Genomic DNA, 20,798 nt, shown 5'->3' on the forward strand with positions numbered 1-20,798 from the left:
ACATTATTAGTGTCCAACTCACAACAACAACAAAGTCTTGTTCCACTAAATAAGGTCGGTTACATGAATCAAACGATGCCATTGTGCTCTGTCATGTATCATGTCTACAGAAAGATTGTTTACATGTAGATCTTGTTTGACCACCTCACAGATGGTCTTTTTAGATCTTCCTCTGCCTTTCGCCCTTTGTCCATCTTCCATCTCATCCACCCTCCTGACTGGATGTTCTATCGGTCTTTTTCTCACATGTCCAAACCACCTGACACGTGATTCAACCATCTTTTCCACAATGGGTGCTACTCCAACTCTCTCCCTTATATCTCCATTCCTTATTTTATCCAATCGCGTATGACCACTCATCCATATCAACATCTTCATATCTGCCACACTCAACTTATGTTCGTACTCCCCTTTAGCCGCCCAACACTCCGTACCATAAAGCATAGCCGGTCTTATAGCGGTGCGATAGAATTTACCTTTAAGTTTTAAAGGCACTTTTTTGTCGCATATAAAACCAGATGCACTCCGCCATTTTGACCAACCTTCTTGGATTCTATAATTTACATCCTGTTCAATCTCTCCGTTATCCTGTATGATGCACCCAAGATACTTAAAACTTTTAACTTTTCGTAGGATGTTTTCTCCAATCTTCACCTCTATATTAGGGTTTTCCCTTCTCGAACTGAACTTACATTCCATATATTTTGTCTTGCTACGGCTTATGCGCAGACCATACACTTCTAGAGCTTCTCTCCATAACTCCAACTTCTTATTTAGGTCTTCCCTTGACTCTCTCATAAGGACGATATCATCGGCAAAAAGCATGCACCATGGCACAAGCTCTTTGATGTGCTCTGTGAGTACTTTCAAGACTAATGTGAAAAGGTATGGATTTAAGGATGATCCCTGGTGTAATCCTATACCAATAGGAAATTCCTCTGTCACACCACCTTGAGTCTTCACACTAGTTGTGGCCCCATCATACATGTCTTTAATTGCCCAAATATATGCGATCCTTACTCTCCTGTTTTCTAAAACCTTCCATAAGACCTCTCTTGGTACCTTATCATACGCTTTTTCTAAATCAAAAAACACCATATGTAGATCCCTTTTATTACTACGATACCTCTCCATCATCCTTCTTAATAGGTATATCGCTTCAGTGGTTGATCTGCCTGGCATAAATCCAAATTGATTCTCTGTTACTTGTGTCTCTTTTCTCAACCTCCGTTCTATCACCCTTTCCCATAACTTCATAGTATGACTCATAAGCTTGATCCCTCTATAGTTTCTGCAACTTTGTATATCCCCCTTATTCTTGTAGATAGTTATCAAGGTACTATTTCTCCACTCATCAGGCATCTTCTTTGACCTTAAAATCTCATTAAAAAGCTTGGTTAACTAGTTGATGCCTTTTTCTCCAAGACCCTTCCAAACCTCAATCAAGATATTATCAGGTCTTACTGTTCTGCCATTTTTCATCTGCTTTAGAGCCTCTTTTGCCTCGAAGTCTCGATTCCTTCGATAGTAGTCAAAGTTTTGATCTTCTTCCCTTGTCCATAATCGACCAAGGCTCGGAAGAGTCTTCTATCCCTCATTAAATAACTCATAGAAATAGCTCTTCCACCTTTCATTAATCTTCTCCTCTTGAGCCAACACCTCTCCATCCTTATCCTTTATGCACTTAACCTGATCCAAATCTCTCGTTCTTCTTTTTCGGCTCTTTGCGATTCTATATATACCTTTTTCTCCTTTTTTCGTACCCAAAGACTGGTAGAGACCCTCATATGCTCTTGTTCTTGCTTCACTTACAGTCACTTTTGTCTCTTTCTTAGCCGCCTTATATTTTTCTCAGTTATCTGCGTTGCGGCATAAAGACCACTCTATAAAGTACTCCCTTTTTATCTTTATCTTTTCTTGTATACTCGCATTCCACCACTAGGACTCCTTGTCTCTTGGTCCTATTCTTTTAGATTCACCAAAACTTTCTTTTGCTGTTCTTCTAATAACTTCTGCCATCTCCCTCCACATCTCTTCCGCGCTTCCATTCCCATCCCACTTTGCCTCTTCTCCTACCCATCTTAGGATGCTTCTTTGTTCCTCACCTTTTATCCGCCACCACCTCGTCCTTGGGTTCTTCGTATGATGTCTTTTACTCAACTTTTAATCAACGCGAAGATCCATGACGAGCACCCTATATTGTGTTGTCAAACTCTCTCCCGGGATAATTTTACAGTTAATGCAAAATTTCCGGTCGACTCTCCTCAACAAGAAGAAGTCGATTTGAGAGCTTGTCATGCCACTCTTATAGGTTATAAGATGTTCGTCTCTCTTTTTAAAACATGTATTTGCGATGAGAAGATCAAAGGTTGAGGAAAAGTCCAAAATAGTTTTACCCTCGACATTGATCACCCCGAAACCATGGCCTCCGTGAATACTCCCATATTCAATCACTTCTCTCCCAACATGGCCATTTAAATCTCCTCCTAAGAAAATCTTATCTCCCAAAAGTATGCCTTGAACCAAACTCTCTAGATCCTCCCAAAATCTTATCTTGTGTTGTTCGTCCGAACCCACTTGCGGTGCATAGGCGCTAATCACATGGAAAGCACCTCCCTCCACCACAAGTTTGATAGAGATAATCCGATCTCCCACCCTCTTGACATCCACTACGTCCTTCTTCCACTGCTTATCCACAATTATTCCAACCCCATTCCTATTCTTCACCTTTCCTGTATACCAAAGTTTGAAACCAGAAGTATCCAACTCCCTAGCCTTTGCACCAACCCATTTTATTTTTTGTAGGCACATAATGTTAATCTTCCTCCTTGTCATGGTGTCCACCACCTCTATGGACTTTTCTGTTAGAGTGCCTATGTTCCATGTCCCAAATTTCAACCTTCTGTCGCTTCGACTTTTACCTTTTATTTTGTGAACTAGCTTATTTACTCTCGTCCATTCACGAAAACGCGAGAACCCTTGTTCATTTAACACTACATCCGAGCACCGATGCAGCGGCTCTTCATCAAAAGTTGTGTTAGAAAAAAAAAGTGGGTGATTAGGTTTTAAATGAAACTCAAATTTATATTAAATTAATCTTTAATTTACTGGATTAAAGGACACAACCGTTAAAAAATTTTATGTGATTATAACTTTTATATGAATTGTTTTAAGGAAAAGCATCCATTTTATTTATTATTTTTTGCATTTAATTCTTGACGAAGAGAATTATATACATTTGAAAAAATACTATAAAATGTGAATTAACTTTTTAATAAAAAAAATTGCATCAGTAGTGTTTTTTTTTTTTCCGAAAGGTAGTAGTCGATATTAACTATAATATTAGTTGGTGTGAAGATATCATCCTTTTTAAAAAAAGAAGAATTGAAGAAGAAAAAGGAGGAAGTAGAGAGAATCTGAAAAATAGTTGAAAATGCTAAAAAGTTTTAGAAGAGAAATCGTGAATGAATTTTACTACTGCAATGTAAGTTGTTACAGGGACTGATATATATACATAGAATTTAACAGAAAGAAATAATTGATTCTACTTCTAATAATTTTGTTGATTTGGCTTGGTAGTTCTAACTAACTATATGTGTGCATGGTCATTACTATTAACATCAATCGTGCTACTGAACTCTACTCTTTTATTGCTGTTAACATCAACCCTACTACTAATATCTTTACTTTCTTTCCTTAGTTCTCAATCAACAATTCTAAGTTGTGGTTTGAATTTTAAAAAAGATGCACTTGATAGTGGTTTTGTAAGGCAATAAGCTATTTGATCATGGGAAGGAATATAAAGAATATGGATCTTTTTGTTGACTACAAAATTTCTAACAAAATAAAAATTTAGGTCAAAGTGTTTGCTTTTATTGTGAAAAACAGAATTGACTGCAAGTAGCACAACACTTTGATGGTCACAATAGAGGTTTGGCTTGGTGGTGCATGTCACTTTCATCTCACTCAGCAGGTTTTAAACCCAGATAATCTCAGTAAGACATAGTGTCATTCCTCTATATTCAGCTTTTGTGAAACTTCTGGACGTCACAAGCTGTTTTTTATTTGACCAAGAGACCAAGTTGGGTCCAAGGTAAACACAAAAGTCACTGGTAGATTTTCTATCATCAACATCACTCTTCCAATCTGAGTCACTAAACCTATAAATTATGCAGTCACTTGATTTTTGAAACCTTAAGCTATGTTGGGTTATGCCAGCTAAGTATCTGAGTATTCTTTTGATAATTTTCCAATGATTTTTAGAGGGTCACGCATAAATTATGAGACTTTATTGATAGCAAATGTAATATTTGATCTTATGTGATTTTTTTTTTAATTTTTTAATTTTATTGATAGCAAATGTAATAAAGATGGTATACTATAACTTGTTATGTGATTTTTTTTTTTTTTTAATTTTTGAGAGAGAGAAAAAAGACGGGGAAGTTAGATGGTTTAGAACTTTGATAGGTGATTTAATTGAAGTAATTTGTTACCTAATTGAAAATTCTGCAATTTAAGGCGGATGGCTTTAATCAATAAAATTTGCCAAATTTTCTTATACTTGGTCCTTTCCCATAATGGCTATTTATCACCCAATATCAGTGATTCGTACAAATTTATATGTCAACCTTTTTCACATGTGTAGAGAAAAATCTAGAAGGGAAGAAAGGGGGAAAGATATATAATAATTAACAACTCTGATAGATAAATTACAAGGGTGTAATTAATAGTGAAAAAATATTCATATTAAAGTTTTAATTTAATTTTTGAAATTTTAATTGTCTCCATTTAATTCTTAAATTTTTTAAATTTTAATTATATTAGTTTTTGTGGTAGCTTTTGTTATAGAGTCAATTAAAAAGTTTAGAGATTAAATTGAGGCAATTAAAATTTGAAAAATTGAGGTTTGAGTATAATTTCAAGGATCAAACTAAGTATTTTTTCAACTAACGGTAGTTAATTAGTAACTTTTTTAATTTTTTTTAGAGAACGTGAATTCAAATTATCATGAAAAATATCGAAAACTAAATGAAAAGAAACATCCAAAATCTAAAACTAAATATAAACAAACATTCAAAATCATTATAAAAAGAATATTCAAAATATAATAAAAAATATTTGAAATATAACAAAAAAAAACATTTAAAACCTAACAAAATGAGACTTCCAAAAATATTGAAAAAAGAACATCCGAAACTTAAGAAAAAGAAACATTTAAAATAAGTCCAAAGAATCATTCAAAACTTACAAAAAAAAAAAAGGTTATTCCAAAGGAATATATATCCAAAACCTAATAAAAAGAACATTTGAAACGTAACAAAAAGAAATATGAAAAGTTTAAGAAAAATGAAATATCCAAAATTATTTTAAAAAATCTAAAACCTAACAAAACGAAACATTTAAAACTTATTAAAAAAAGGACATTCAAAGACTAAGAAAAGAAATATCTAAAATTATTAAAAAAATCATCCAAAATCCAAAAAAAAAAAAACACCCAAAACATAAAAAAAGAAACATCCAAATCTAAGAGAAAGAAACATTCAAAACTAATTAAAAAAAAACATCCAAAACTTGCGCAAGGAGATGAGGAGAATTTATTACATTTTATTCTTTTATCACTCCTATTACTGTACTAGATAAATCATGCTGAAAACTAGGTAGGCATGATATGTATGTGATTTATTAGTTGATTTTTTTAATTAAGGTATTGAGAATTTAAATTTACTTTAAATACAAAAAACATAATGTGATTAACTGTTTGTTATTAAGTGGATAATTCTTGTCAAAAGAATTAGTTACTTTAGTTTTTGATAGACACTTGAAATACCAAACGATGAGTCATGCCGAAAACTATGTAGGTATATATAATCTGGTAACTTATTAATTGATTCTTTAATTAAAATCTTGAAAAATTAAAATATACTTTAAACATATGAAAAAACATCATGTGATTAGCTGTTGGCTCTTAAGTGGATGATGATGATTTGTAGCAAAATTAATGAATTAATTACTGTGCTCACCATTCTTGAAATAACAAACGATGAGTCATGCCGAATTATTAATACTAATAAAGAATCGAATAAAGTATATTTTTATTTTTAAATTATATTTTATTTTAATTTTGTCATAAAAATAAAAAAAATTATGAAACAAAATTAAAATAAAATAAAATTTAAAAATATTTTTAAAATTTTTAATAAATTTTAAAAACAAAAAATATATTTTACCTAAACAATAATATATATGATGAGAGGTCACCTTTAAAATGTTGGGAATATGCTAGTATGCTACTCCAAATATAGAGTATCTCAACCAACTCAAATTATTCAAGATGGAGATTTAAGCTGTTATGGCATGGGATTTTAAAGTAAGATTATAATTAAATGACTTACTTATAACAAAACAAATATGGAGCGGCTAGCTAGGGCTATTATAAGGAAAAAATAAATATTTGGGGTGGGGGAATTAAATTCACTAACCTAAAGTTGTTATTAGATTTAATCAGAGTTCCAAAGTATTCAAAGAATCGGGCCCAAGTTTAATTAGGTTAATTGCATTTTCATAATTAAGTTATTTAAGCGAATGGTTGAAACAAAACAAGAATTAATTGAATGAAAAACATGGTGTTATTTGTGGAAAGTCTACATTTTCACTCATTTCTCCATGCAACGTATGTACCCATATGGCCGTGCGTTATGCTACTCACTATGGGTGGCAATAGGCCGGTAGGGTGGGTTTCTGACTTACTCGATATCGTCCCGTTTTATAATAATCCACATCGAACCCGTTCTGTTTTTATTTGTGGGTAGTAAAAATTTTAATCCATCAACCAATTGGGTTGGTCGTCGAGTGGTCAACTCACTCGTCCGCTTAAACAAGTGTTGGGAGTTCGAATCCTGCCTTGTGCATGCAGTAACTCATTGGCCAACGGTAGACCTTAAATGGAGCTCAGATCTGCGACGGATTAGTCCTTAACCTGTCGGGTTGGGGGATACCGTTTGGATAAACCAAAAATAAAAAATTCTAATCCGTCTTATTCCTATCTGATTCTATAATTATTAAAATTTAACAAATTAAATTAAATTTAAAAATTTATATAACTACTATTACATACATAACATAAATTAAAGTAAAAATTTAAATATAATATAATATTATAAATTATTTTTCTAATTATTTTATATATATTACATATATTATATATTAAAAGTATATATATTTATATATATACTGGAACGGATAGGGGCAGGTTTAACCTAAATCCAACCTCATATCTCACTCCATTCAATAACCCGTCCCGTTAAAAACTCATCCTAACATGGAAGCAAGTAATTATCCACCCTGAACGAGTAAGGGTGGGATGGATACCTACGAATTCAGATAGTGTTGCCACGTATATGATTATATCAAAATTAAAAAAAAAAATTATCCATAAAAAATAGCGAAAATTCAAAATTATTCTTGCTTATATTTATATTTATTATAAAAATTTTGTTAAATTGTACCTTAAAGGGATATATTAAACATATCATAAATTTTTTTTATAAAAGTTATGCAAAAATTAATTTTTTTATGTTTTCAATGCATTGAATACATCAAAAGCATTAAAAGGTTTTTACTATTATATTATTAAAATGTGGCCTAAGTTAAATCCTTATTATAATTATTTAAATAAAATATTATTTTAGTCCCTAACATTTTGACTAAATTCAAATTTCGTCCCTAATATTTGAAACGCCATATTTTTATCTCAAACTTATTATTTCATCTTATTTTAGTCGTTTAGACAAAATAAAAATTTTCTTTTAAAAATATCATCTTTTTTTTTCATTATGATTCTCTTTTAGATAACAACAAAAATTATAATTGTAATGATTATAGTGGCAGCTATAGTATTTTAAGAACGAAATGACAAAACAATAAGAGATAGAAAAAATATGTTTAGAAATTTTTTTTTAATTTAGACCAAAGAATTAAAGTATAATGAAATAAAATATTTGAGATAAAAATAAAATATTTTAAATATTAATGACAAAATTAAAATTTAACATAAATATTAGAAATTAAAATAATATTTTGTTCTGAATAGACATAACTTTTATAAACAATTTTATTAAATGATATATTATCATAGTTTATACTTATTAATTAAAAATAATTTTCATTTTATTTTACTAAACATAGTTTTTACAATTTTTAAAAGATAACCATTCAAAAATTTCAAAAAAAAAATTTAAAAATAAAAATAGTATCAAAATATCATTTTCGATATGTTATCAAGTGTTCTTAATATATTAGTGATCTAGTTATTTTAATCGTTGATCTCAATTATAAAAAGAAAAAAAATATATATATATATAACATATATTAATTGAAATCAACTATTAAAATTATTGAAATACTAGTATTCTAAGTATATTTAAAATTTTTTCTATAATAATACATGCGATTTTTTTTTCTGTTCATTTGAATCTAATTAATGGCATATCAGAACATGCAAAAGTAGTGTATATTCATCATCATGGTTCATAAAGATATTCCTCCAATATTAGGTTACTATATATGGTATGGACAAAACTCAAATGCAAGGTACATGCATGAAGGGGAGGAATATTATGTGACTAAAAATAGAAGAAGAGACGTGATTGAAATAAGATAAATTAAAGGAGCAACACTGACACTGGCAGTGGCAGCCATGTGAATGGTTTAATTTTAACAACCTCATCTCAACAACATTATTTTTTCCCAAATTGTAGTGTAAAGTAATTAAACAATTCCTAAGAAACGCCTGAAACTCCAACAACCTATATATAACATTAAAGTCTAAATAAGATGATATAATTATTTTAAGCTAATTTTTAATTCACTATTTTAAATGAAATTTAATTTTAATATATTATAAAATAAAATATTATATACAATCATTTAATCACATTTATTATTTTAAATGCAATTAAACTAAAAATAAATTATTTTTATTTACGTATTATTACTTAATTTAATAAAATTATTATACATTTATACTATATCAAAATTAAATTTAATAATAATAATAGTTTAAATGACATCATCTTTCCATATAGAAGGTTAGAAAGACAAGTTGATGTAATGATTCAGCAGTAGTCAAATGGTGAGTGGTGCCAAAGGGCGCACGTTGTTCACGCCTTCATCTCAGCTTTCTAATCCAACTCACCAAATACTTCAACTTATTATTGCTGAACTCCACATAGGATTTATTAGATTTTGCTTTTTTGATTTTCTTATTTATTTTCTTATTCATTTTCTCTTAATTTAAATAATATACAAATAATTTTATTTATTTTTTTCTTTTTTTTTTTTATTTTTTCTTTCATTTTCCTTCTTATATTCAGACAAAGCCTAAAGATCCATCAATAACAAGTTTATTTAGAAGTCCAAACATATTTCCATGAGAGAGAATATCAAAAAGGGGATTTGGGTCGCGGGTAGAGTATTTTTTTTTTTTTGGATTAGTCCAACACACAAAAAAAATTTAATTATTAGTCATACCAATTTAGGTTGGTCGAATGGACAACTCACTCTATTTAAATAAGTACTGAAGATTCGAATTCAGTATTATGTGTTATAGATGTAATTATTAATGTTGTATTCTCTCATCAGATTAAGCTCTTTGAATGCGTGATTTTATGACATGGTATCAGATCTCTATGTCTGAAAAGTCAAATAGTCTAGTGAAACAAGTGTTAAAAGTTTAAATATTATTAATGAGTTAATTTATTCGTGTAAAAGATTTAATACTTCAATTTAATTTCTAAAAAATATTAATATGTGTCAAATTAATTTTTTTATTAATTTTCTGTTGATATATTACTTGTAACTGTCAATGTGAAAGGTAAACCTGTTATGGCTCGTATAGAACTTAATAATGACATGTTAGAAAAAAAATTAATAAAAGAAAAAAATTTATTCACATTGATATTTTTTAAAAACCAAATTAAAATGTTGAATTTTTTAAGCACCAAATTAACTTGTACAACTTTTTATGAGTAATTTAAACATTAACCATTAACTAGTGAGAGTAAGAGTACATGTACATTTCTTTTTGTGTTTACCTTATATTCATCTTGATAGTAAATATATCTAAACAAAAAGAGAATACCATGTGTGACTTACATGAATATTTTAGTTTATTTTAGAATCTAGAATTTAATCATCGTTTTCGAATAGATTATTTTATGTTAGTTAGAAACTAATAAATTTTGAAGACTATGGTTTATACTATAAAACTACAGTAATAAATTAAAACGAAACTATATATGATGGATTTTCATCAGCATATAAAAACAAGCATCTTAAATACTAGCAGTATTTCCCAAAAAAAAAAAAAAAAAAAAAAGGAAGGTTCGCATATATGGTTAAAGACAAATAATGGTGGTCAAGAAGAGGACATGAGACAATACCAAAAAAAAAAAAAGAAAAAGAAGAGGACATGAGATGAATTTTGTAGATACTAGAAGGAGCAAGAATAATAAATTGATTAATAATATTTTAAAATGCTATACAAATTAATTTCTTAATAAAATAAAAAACATTTTTTATTTATTTTTTAACATTTTAAATAATTTATATTCTCTTAACTACAATATATTTTACAAATTAAGATTAATTTATCATTTCTTGAAAATATTAAACACTATTTTATTTTTTATTTTTATAAAAGACTAATTCATCTAATATTTAAAAAATTAAAAATCAATTTATTATTTTTTAAAAATTAATGAAAAAAGAATAATTGTTGTGGTCCCCCAACTATAATATATAGCTGCAAGAGTAGATGTATGAAATATCAAGAGACAGCTCATTAAGCATAAGTTAATCTAATAAAATATACATAAAGTAATAATAAGTTTAATTAACATAACAAAAGTAAATAATTAATTTGAGAGTTTTATTTTAATACATTAATAGTATAAAATATATGATGCTTAACTATACTATTAACAACATATTTATGCTTAGAAGAATTGTGTGAGTTGTTGTTGGCTTGAGATTTGAGACAACAAAATCTAATAAAGTTAGTTTATTACTTGCAATAGCCGCAGCATTTGTAGCATTAGATCATGATGTAATAAGAGCAATATATCCCTCTTATTTTATAAGGTAGTTAAAATAAGAATTTATGAAACACAGTCTTAATAATACACTTAGTAGCCTGCAAAACTTATTTGATATATACTAATTAAATTTTGATACACGTTTTGCGTGATACTTTGATAATATTTTTAATTATATTATTAAAGTTCTAAGTATTGGATAATTTCGAATATCAACTCTTTGTTTTCTTTCTAAGAGATCCTCACAAATTAAATCTAACAGTGCATGAAATTTGGTAATGCAATTTTTTTTTGTCGGTGAATTGGACAACACTCTTCACATATTTACCAATTTTTTTTTTCGGTTGCAGCTGGTAGGACTCAAACCCGAGACCTTTGAGATGGGGAAGGGGCGGAATGCCGTGTGAACTATGGCTCATTGGCTGGTAATGCAATTCAATTTGGTTGAGTTGCAAATAAAAAAAAAAGTCTACCTCTTTTTGGGCTATTAAAAAGCCCATTTTTTTCTGTTAAATTTTGGAAAGATCTTGCTATGGGTAATGCAATGCCCAAAATAATTTTTTTTTTTCTCATTACAAATTTGTTATTTTTGAAAATGTTAGGACAATTTCTGCTTGTCCCCCATATGTTTGAAAATCATCTGTAATTCTTTTTTTTTTCCTTTGTATCTCACTTCGTTACAAATCATTTTTTTTGTTTCTCAGAGTATCTCCCAACCCAACAGGCTAAGAACTAATTCGTCACGATACTAAATTTTATTTAAGGATTTGTTGTTGGTCAATAAGTTGTTGCATGTACAAGGCAGAATTCGAATTCCCAACACTTGTTTAAGCGGACTAGTGAGTTAATCAATAAACCAACCCAACTTGGTTACTTCGTTGCAAATCATATTCAAATTTTTTAGTTCTTCATATTCAAAATAGTTCTCCCACCAAAGCTTAAACCAAAAAAAAAAAAAAAAAACTTATTCTTTATAAGTCAATGTATCCCACAAAAGCGTGAATCACGAAAAAAGTTGGAGCACTACTATATTTTCCAATAACATTAAAGAATTATGGGGCACCAAAAACAAATAGTTCCATCCACTATCATTTAAGAACAAGTTGGGATGCATGGGGTTCCCAATTCTATCCCTTGTATTTAAATATGAGTTAAAATCCTTGCTTTTCCAAATTAAAATACCTACAAATTATCCTTTAATATTTTCTTCAATGGTTTCGTTAAAATGTGTTTTAAAGATACACACTAATTAAAGTTATTATTAGTAAAATTTTAATTTTAGTAAGTATATAATAAATTTGTTCTTTTATAAAAAAAATTATAAATTAACAATCTTAACATGTTAGCCAAATCCTTTATACTTATACGGTGAAAGCTGAAATGGATAATCAAACATTATTTTTTAAAAAAAGTATAGGTACCAACATATTATCTGTCAACTTATTGTCAACAATAATTAATTATTATATTTTAAACACATATATAAAGAGACATATCAAGAAAATATATCTATAAAGACACTTCTATTAAACACAGCCATAAAAAAGACATTTTTATTAGACACATCCAGATACTTTCATTAAACACAGTTATCAATAAGTCACAAAAAAAAACACAGTTATCAATAAGAGTTGCCAGAAATGCTGTTGGTAACCTAACGGAACAGTATTCTTTTTAAATTAAGGAGGGTATTTATGTAATTGTCCATATATAGTGACCAAATTATCATTCCTATTTATGCCGCACCTTCATGCCCCTAAGACCTCAGAATGCACTAGGGTTTCAGAAATTCTTCTCATGAAACTATGAAAACATTGAAAATCACTCTCATCATTATTGGTTCTTTCCTGTTCTTTAATTTAGGGTTATGTTATTCTACTAGAAAACTCCTCATGTTCGATTTCGATGAAGGAGATGGTGGTGCTATCCATGATGATGTGGATCTACGTGGAAGATACGGTGGCGGATACGGTGGAAATGGTGGAAGTGGGGGAAAAGGTGGAATAGGTGGACATGATGGAAGAAGTGGAAAACATGGACGTAATGGATCTGGTGGTGGACATGGTGGAAACGGGGGAATTGGTGGAAGGGGAGGAAGTGGTGGAAACGGCGGTAATGGTGGTGACGGTGGAGATGGTGGTCGTGGCGGCAGTGACGATGACAGATATGCAGAAGCACCTAGTAAAGGAGGTGAGAAAGATAGCAGCGGAGATGGAGCGAGTGGCGGTGGTTATGCTGGCAGTGGCTCTGGTGGCGATGGTAATCATGATGGTGGTGGAGGAGGAGGTAGCGGCCTCCATTGATACTAGGTTGAGGATATACTATGAAAAGTGAAAATTCATATGTAAAGTTAATAGTTAAGAGTCGTTAGATGATAATTTAGTTAAGTCCGCTAAATTATTTATGACCTCTTAATTATCAACTTCACCTTAAATTATCTGCACCTAAATTTCTATGTTATGAAAAGCCAGTGTACAAAAATAATACATAGCTCCTCTTACTACTGTTGTAATAAATAACATGAAGAGTAGGACTACTGTATGGCACAAAACTATTGTATGAATATTAGAAAAAAAATGTTATATATTATTTTGTGGATATTTTTTGTATGTCTTTTATTTTTAAATTTAAAAGTAATTGACAAAAAATGATATCATATTTGTCTTTTATACCATAAAAAAATTATACAAGAAAAATGTAAAAAATAATTACATGATGTAATTTGACTTAAATAAATATATAAGAAAAGTTTAAATAAGCTTTTATTTCTTTTAAAATATTCAATTTTTTTGGTTTATTTTATTTGTAGTAATAATTAGGGATGAAAATAACCAATAACACAATTTTCTCTTTTTTTTCTTGGGTTCAGTAACATAGGCTTAAGTTTTTATTTTTGGTCTTAAACGGGGCTAAAGCCCAAAGAATGCATACCAAAAGCATAACTATTAACTGCATGAGGTAACCAGTTTTTATGAAATGTGGGCATTAAGCCCAACAGGCATAAAATTAACGTTCAGGTACTTCTTGTCTATATTAATGTTGGGCCCTTTAGAATGTTACTCTCAATCTGACAAAAAAATGGGATTACTCTCAATAATAAAATAATGGTAAAAATAATTAATTTAGGTTGGGCGAGTAATAAGCTAACTCGTCCGCTTAAACAAGTGGATTCGAATCCTGTCTTGTGCATACAACAATTTATTAGCCAGTGATCCTTAAATGGAGCTTAGATCCATGACAGATTAATTATTGACCTGTTGGATTAGTGAATACCATGGATAACAAAAAAAAATGTGACAATAACCTAGAATGATTTAGTGGTTTGCTCATTAGTTTGTTTAAATTAGTGTTGGGAGTTCGAATTTCGCTTTATACATGCAATAACAATAAATCTTAAATAGAACTTATGAAAAATTAATTTTTGATTTGTGAAATTAAAAAATACTTGATAAAAAAAAATAACCGTGAAATTAAAAAATTAAATTCGACCCAAAAAAATGTACTAGATCTGAGAATTAAATGAAACATTTAGTATCACTGCAACAGAAAACGACGACGTTCCGCTAATTTTAGAACGTTTTATTCGCCGTGTGTTGTCAGAAGCTCAGGGCTAGCAACAGTCCACTGAATCCCGAAAACACCCCTCAAGCTCCATCGCTAGTACAAGCATCATCCTTCATATCTCTTCAGGACAATTCTGTCATTTCCGTTATCATTTCTTGAAAGCACATTTTAAAGACGAACGAAGAGGAAATGATTAAATAAATAAAAAATAAGATTAGAAAAACGAGAGAAAACGCAAAGACAAAAAAAAAAAAAAAAAGTTGCAAGCACACTCAACACACACAAAAACACCGATTTGGGGTTTCTAGTTTCAACTTTCTACTTACAATTTTTTTTTAATTCTTTCTTTCTCTTAACACCCCCCTGAGATTTCAAACCCTCTCAAACTGAAGCAAAAAGGTTTTATAAGAAAAAGGGTAAAAAACAAAATTAAATTTTCAATTTAAATTCCGTTTCGACTTTGATCATCTTCGTTTTTCGCTCTCGCCTTTTTTCCAATGGCGTCGTCCGAAGGTTTCACTGACAAGAACACGGTGTTCAGAAAACTCAAGGCCAAGTCTGAAAACAAGGTTCGATCACTTCCGGTTTCCAGAAATTTTCAATTTCGAGGTTTTTCGTTTGAGGTTTTTCAATTTTTTGTTCAGATCTACTATATTTTGAATTGTTGTGATTTTTTTTTTCATTTTTTCGGCTTTAGATGTGTTTCGATTGCAATGCGAAGAATCCAACATGGGCGTCGGTTACGTATGGCGTCTTCATATGCATCGATTGCTCCGCTGTTCATCGCAGCCTCGGAGTGCATATCAGCTTCGTGAGGCAAGTTTCTTTTCTTCTTTTTTTTTGGTAGCTGATTGTTGTTTAAATTGTGATGACTTTGTTACTTTTATTTTTCTTAAATGTTTGCAATTTTGATCATGCAGCTGATTTTGTGTTGGGAGTGCTATGTTTTGACTGATTGTATGTGTGCGGATGAATTTGGAGTAGTATATTGTACTACTCATGTTGTGTCACCTCTTAGAGATTTTTCATTTTTGTTCAAATTGTATGGCTTAAGCTTGAATAGTTAATGAAATTGGACTTTTAGAGTTATCCCTTCTTATGAAGTAGTTTGAAGATGGGAAGATACCGTGTGTGGTCCTTGAAGCTGTGTATATTTCACAGGGATTTGTAAAATTATATTTTTTGAAGTTTGCATGACCTGTTCGATAAGGTCTAAAATTAAAATAAAATAAAAAAAATTCTGTTTTTGTTTTGGCTTTCTGCTTTCTATCACAGAAACATTTTTTTCCCAATAGAATCGGTTGGCATGGTGTTTGGTTTGTGCTATATATCGTATGCTGCCTTGTTTTATGCTATTGAATATAAACAAGAGTATGTAGCTCAATAAGCTTAAGCTTGGAAGGATGAGTGATCATTTAAAGTTGTTATATTGTTGTGCTTGCTGAGCTCCCACAAAGAATTAGGATTAAAAGTGGAAAAATTGAATAGATGCTTCATTCTGAATAAACAAAGCCCACATGATGCACTTTTTTCTTTAAAGTGAGTGAGAAGCTCTTGTAAACCATTGTTTTATTTTGTTTTGTTTTTCCTTATCCTTTTTAATCCATGTAGCCGACCTTATCCTTTTTTTATACATGTAGCTGACATTTGTCTTTCAAAGAGTTATTATAGGGTGTATATATATGAAATAGCTTAATCTAATGGGGGTTCATGATGTACACTTCCTAGCTTCATGGAGGTCTGTCTAATTTACTTCCTTGATTTACTTCAAATACTCTGCTTTTGTGCCTTTGCTTTAAATTAATTGTTCTTTGAAGTAAATTGTTATCAAATTAGTTGAAGTAGTAGAATAGCTCAAAGAAGGTTGAAGATCAATAGCTTAGTATTGATATGTTCTTTAATATGTAGATCTACAAATTTAGATTCATGGAGTCCTGAGCAACTAAAAATGATGAGCTTTGGAGGAAACAATCGTGCACAGGTTTTCTTTAAACAGCATGGCTGGAATGAGGATGGCAAAATAGAAGCGAAATATACATCCAGAGCTGCAGATATGTATAGGAAACTTCTTTCAAAGGAAGTAGCTAAAAGTATGGCTGAGGAGGGAGTTGCATCATCATCACCTGTTGCTTCTCAGTCTTCTCAAGGGGCTAATGGACTTAGCGAAGTCCAGACCAGTGGAGCACCAAAAGAAAACACATCAGATAAACCAGAAAAGCCTGAGAGCACTTCTTCACCCCGTGCTTCACATACACATACAGTAGTGTCAAGTGTGGTCAAGAAGCCCATTGGTGCCAAAAAAACTGGGAAAGCTGGAGGACTTGGTGCTCGTAAGCTCACTAAAAAGGTATGCAAATAGTTAATTTTTTGTTGCTGATTGTGTTTGGAACATAGAAGTGATATATTTGAATTTAAATTTTGAACTTATGTGTCATTTCATTTACTCAATTAATTTCATGACTTGATTTATTGACATATCCTGTTGAAATGCAGCCAAGTGAATCTCTCTATGAACAGAAGCCGGAAGAACCACCTGCTCCAGTTCCATTGGCAACAAACAATAATGTGCTCGCTCCATCTATAACTTCCCGATTTGAGTATGTTGAAAATGTCCAATCGTCTGAGGTAAACTCTGGAGGTTCTCAGGTAATTGGTCATGTTGCTCCGCCAAAGTCATCAAGCTTTTTTTCTGACTTCGGAATGGATAGTGGCTTTTCAAAGAAATCTGGCCCTAGCTCCTCAAAAGTGCAAGTAAGCCATATGACTGCAACTTTTGTACATCCAGTATAACTAACAGCCAGTCTTAATGGGAAAAAAAAAAGTCATGTATGTTTTTCTGATAGAATATTAAGTTTATTTATGATTCCTTTTAAAGTTTGAATCTTGGTCCCTGGTGCTTCATAGTTTTAATAAAGATTCAAATCCATGGAGCAAAATTTAGTTACTGCAGTAATGGATGGTGGCTGTTATAGCAGGGGGACTTTCAATCATTTCATTAAAACTATGATTGTATATTGATGAAACCAGTAGAGGGGGGTATGTGTATTCTGGTTGCATATATTTCTTAATGGTAATGCAGAAGGAATTGTCAAGTAACTGGTTCATTCCTTTTAGAGATATTAAAGCTCAATCTTGTTTTAAGTTTGTTAATGTTCCAACCAGTAGCTGGTTTCATTAATATGCACCACCATAGTGCTTACTGCTCTTGCCTCCTTTAGTTATACATAAGCTTTCTTATGTTCATTGGCTGAAGCCTGAAAGACATAAGTATTTCTGGTACCTACTGTTAACAACTACTATTTAAATTTTCTTTTTTTTTTTTTTTGGGGGTTGGATCCCATGGAGTCAACCTGCATTTTATTGATTTTGGCACTTCAATAGATGTGATCAATCTTCTCTGAAGCATGTATTTGGTGTCTTTATCAACATACCCATTCCCATTCAGCTAATCCTGTTTTGCTATGCCTCTTGTCAGATTGAGGAAACAGATGAAGCCAGAAAGAAGTTCTCGAATGCAAAATCCATTTCCTCATCCCAATTTTTTGGAGATCAGAACAGTGCTGCTGATGTGGATGCTAAGGTTACTTTGTCAAAGTTTTCGGTATGTAAAGCTTCATGGAAGATTGCATGAGATCATACATTTATTAGATACTTGTGTTTGTCCAACACCTTTATTGGAGTGTATTGTTTGGCTTCTTTCATATTTTATCTCTTCACTTGATTGCCATAGCCCATATTAATTGATTCGAGCATTGAGACTATAGGGAGAAGTTGCATTACATAGTTTTTTGAATAAAGTATGAATGTTATTTTGTGCTCTCAAAATTCATATACAGAGAAATCCCAGACAACTATTTTTGATCTATGGGCTACACTAATAGTTATCAATGCTGATGCTGTACCATGTTTTACCTCTTGTTGCACCAGGGTTCAAGTGCCATCTCTAGTGCTGATCTTTTTGGTGAGTCGAGAGCCAATTCTGGAGCTGATGTTTCTGCTAGCGACCTCATCAATCGATTATCTTTCCAGGTATTCCTTAACCCTTAAATTTAACTATATTTAGACACTTCAATATTTGTGCCATTCATCATGTCAAATGATGAAATATAATTAAGTTATCCTATTATTTCCCCTATTAATATTGGATTGGATGCTGCAACCCTTCCCTTCATCCCCTTTTCACAGGCGCAGCAAGATATCTCATCGCTTAAAAACATTGCCGGAGAGACCGGGAAGAAGCTCACCTCACTGGCATCCAATTTGATGTCAGATCTTCAAGATCGAATCCTTTAAATATGTTTTGTATCCAAGACAATCCTTGGAGTTTGAATACCAGCCAGTATGCTTCGGAGGTAATAGAATAGTTGAATATACAATTCTTTGAGAAACCAAAGAAAAAGAAAAAGAAACCATATATATTCTCAGGTTTGTAAGAGGCTGGTGTTTTTATATTGTGTCAAAGGTATTGTTTTGAGGTTGCTAATACGCTTTAGATTTTCTTCACCCTCCCCTCTTTGCTAGACTCATTAGTGTCATCTTGTATCTATGAGAAAAAAGTGACTTCATCTTAATCCACATATTGAAATCCAAAATTTATGGGTTTAAATAGTTTGTGGATAATAAATAAATTGGGTTGAAATTTAGTATGTTGTAAAATCAACAAATTTGAAGTTTTGAACTGTCGACTAGATTTTTAACGGTTGAGATTTAGTCACTAGAATAGCCTCTAACTAGCAATTTCTTGTAAACAATCACAATAAATTATTCTCCCTGAAAAATAAATAGGGTTGTCCATGAATATTTTTGTGAGATTTATAAATACATTCACTTGGTTTACCCTAATTGAGAAGCTATGAGTCTTGTTTAACTCACTAGTCAACTTGAAATTGATGTGATTGTATTTGTTGGTAAATATTGGAACCATAATAAGTAACCAAACTAATGATCTTATCACATGAACTCATTGCTAAACAAAATCCTAAACCCGAAAATATTGTTATTTGAAGTCATTGCTGCCCCGGCAATTGGCCAATTATGATAATTGCATTACTTTCAATTGCAATACGAATTTCTTTTATAACTGCAATTGCAATTTACATCAAAATATATAGGAAAACATGAGCAAGAAAGCTCACCTCGTTAACTTAGTTGAGAGTTCATTTAACTGATCTAAAAATTCCAATAATAAATATTTAGAAATTTTTATTTGTAATAGTTTAATTATTTTTAATTTATGAGTTTAATAAGAAAAATATTTATGACTATATACTCATATCACAATAAACGTCTATCTAAATTTTATTTATAATATCAAAATATAATAAAATAAAAAATATAAAATATAAGTATAAATTGTTGTTTATTCTTTATACAATTATATTTCGTGTATACAAAAATTCAATTATTAAATCAATCATTTACGTAGAATATATATTAGAGTAAGAATATATAAAACAACACATGTATATATGCTACTAGTATATTAATTGATTTATTGTATACGGATAATAATTTTGTTTTTTATATATCTCTTATTTTTTATATTAAAAATAATTGATAAAAATCATTTTTATATTTTTTAATAATTGATTTATTTTTTTGGGGAGATTATGCCATTTGAGTTATAGCTCATTAGCAATAACACTCTTTAAATAAAATCATACCAAAAGTATTATAAAATCTAACAACCAAAACATACCTAATAAACTTCAAATAAAATCAACAAACAAAAGACATGACAAATTGTTATATAATAGAACTCTTTGCATTCAGTGATTTACTCCAACTTGTTCTACCATTCATAGTTTTTGTTATGCTCCTATTTATTTAAGCCATTGTCTGTTGAATACAGACAAGTTTTGAAAAACATGTCTAATATTAGAGATTTTATTCTTCAAAGAGTTCAGCTCATAATGTCCCCTTTTCATAAGGTAGGTTGTAGCAGATTATCCTACACTCTATTTCTACATAAATTGCAATTTATACATGATCCAATTCTTTCAGAAATCGCAATACCCTATAACAGTTTTTGCTTGAGTAAATTCCAAATCAATTTAATTTATTTACATAACTAATTTATGAATAATAGAAGAGAGAGCTCCCCACAATTTAGAGTTACAAACAAATGTTCGTAACAAACTC

At 30.5% G+C, this 20,798-nt stretch overlaps 1 protein-coding gene across 1 annotated transcript; it reads left to right on the forward strand.

Annotated features, from left to right (window-relative positions):
• Window positions 1-14,812: 14,812 nt before the first annotated feature.
• On the forward strand, window positions 14,813-19,300 carry LOC107630639 (putative ADP-ribosylation factor GTPase-activating protein AGD8). Its single transcript, XM_016333874.3, has 7 exons — window positions 14,813-15,226; window positions 15,355-15,473; window positions 16,566-17,004; window positions 17,151-17,408; window positions 18,133-18,258; window positions 18,585-18,686; window positions 18,843-19,300. Exons 1-7 carry the CDS (start codon window positions 15,155-15,157, stop codon window positions 18,948-18,950), a joined length of 1,224 nt encoding a protein of 407 aa, XP_016189360.1. The 5' UTR covers window positions 14,813-15,154; the 3' UTR covers window positions 18,951-19,300.
• Window positions 19,301-20,798: the final 1,498 nt, after the last annotated feature.

This window comes from Arachis ipaensis, chromosome B1, assembly GCF_059453495.1.
Source record: "Arachis ipaensis isolate K30076 ecotype BB chromosome B1, ASM5945349v1, whole genome shotgun sequence".
NCBI lineage: Eukaryota > Viridiplantae > Streptophyta > Magnoliopsida > Fabales > Fabaceae > Arachis > Arachis ipaensis.

Bases quoted from the DNA above. Each gene is read 5' to 3' on its own strand.
- LOC107630639 (XM_016333874.3), top strand. From the start codon at position 15,155: ATGGCGTCGTCCGAAGGTTTCACTGACAAGAACACGGTGTTCAGAAAA. The intron at 15,227-15,354 runs GTTCGATCACTT...TTTCGGCTTTAG, and splicing joins AGGCCAAGTCTGAAAACAAG to ATGTGTTTCGATTGCAATGC. The intron at 17,409-18,132 runs GTAAGCCATATG...GCCTCTTGTCAG, and splicing joins CTAGCTCCTCAAAAGTGCAA to ATTGAGGAAACAGATGAAGC.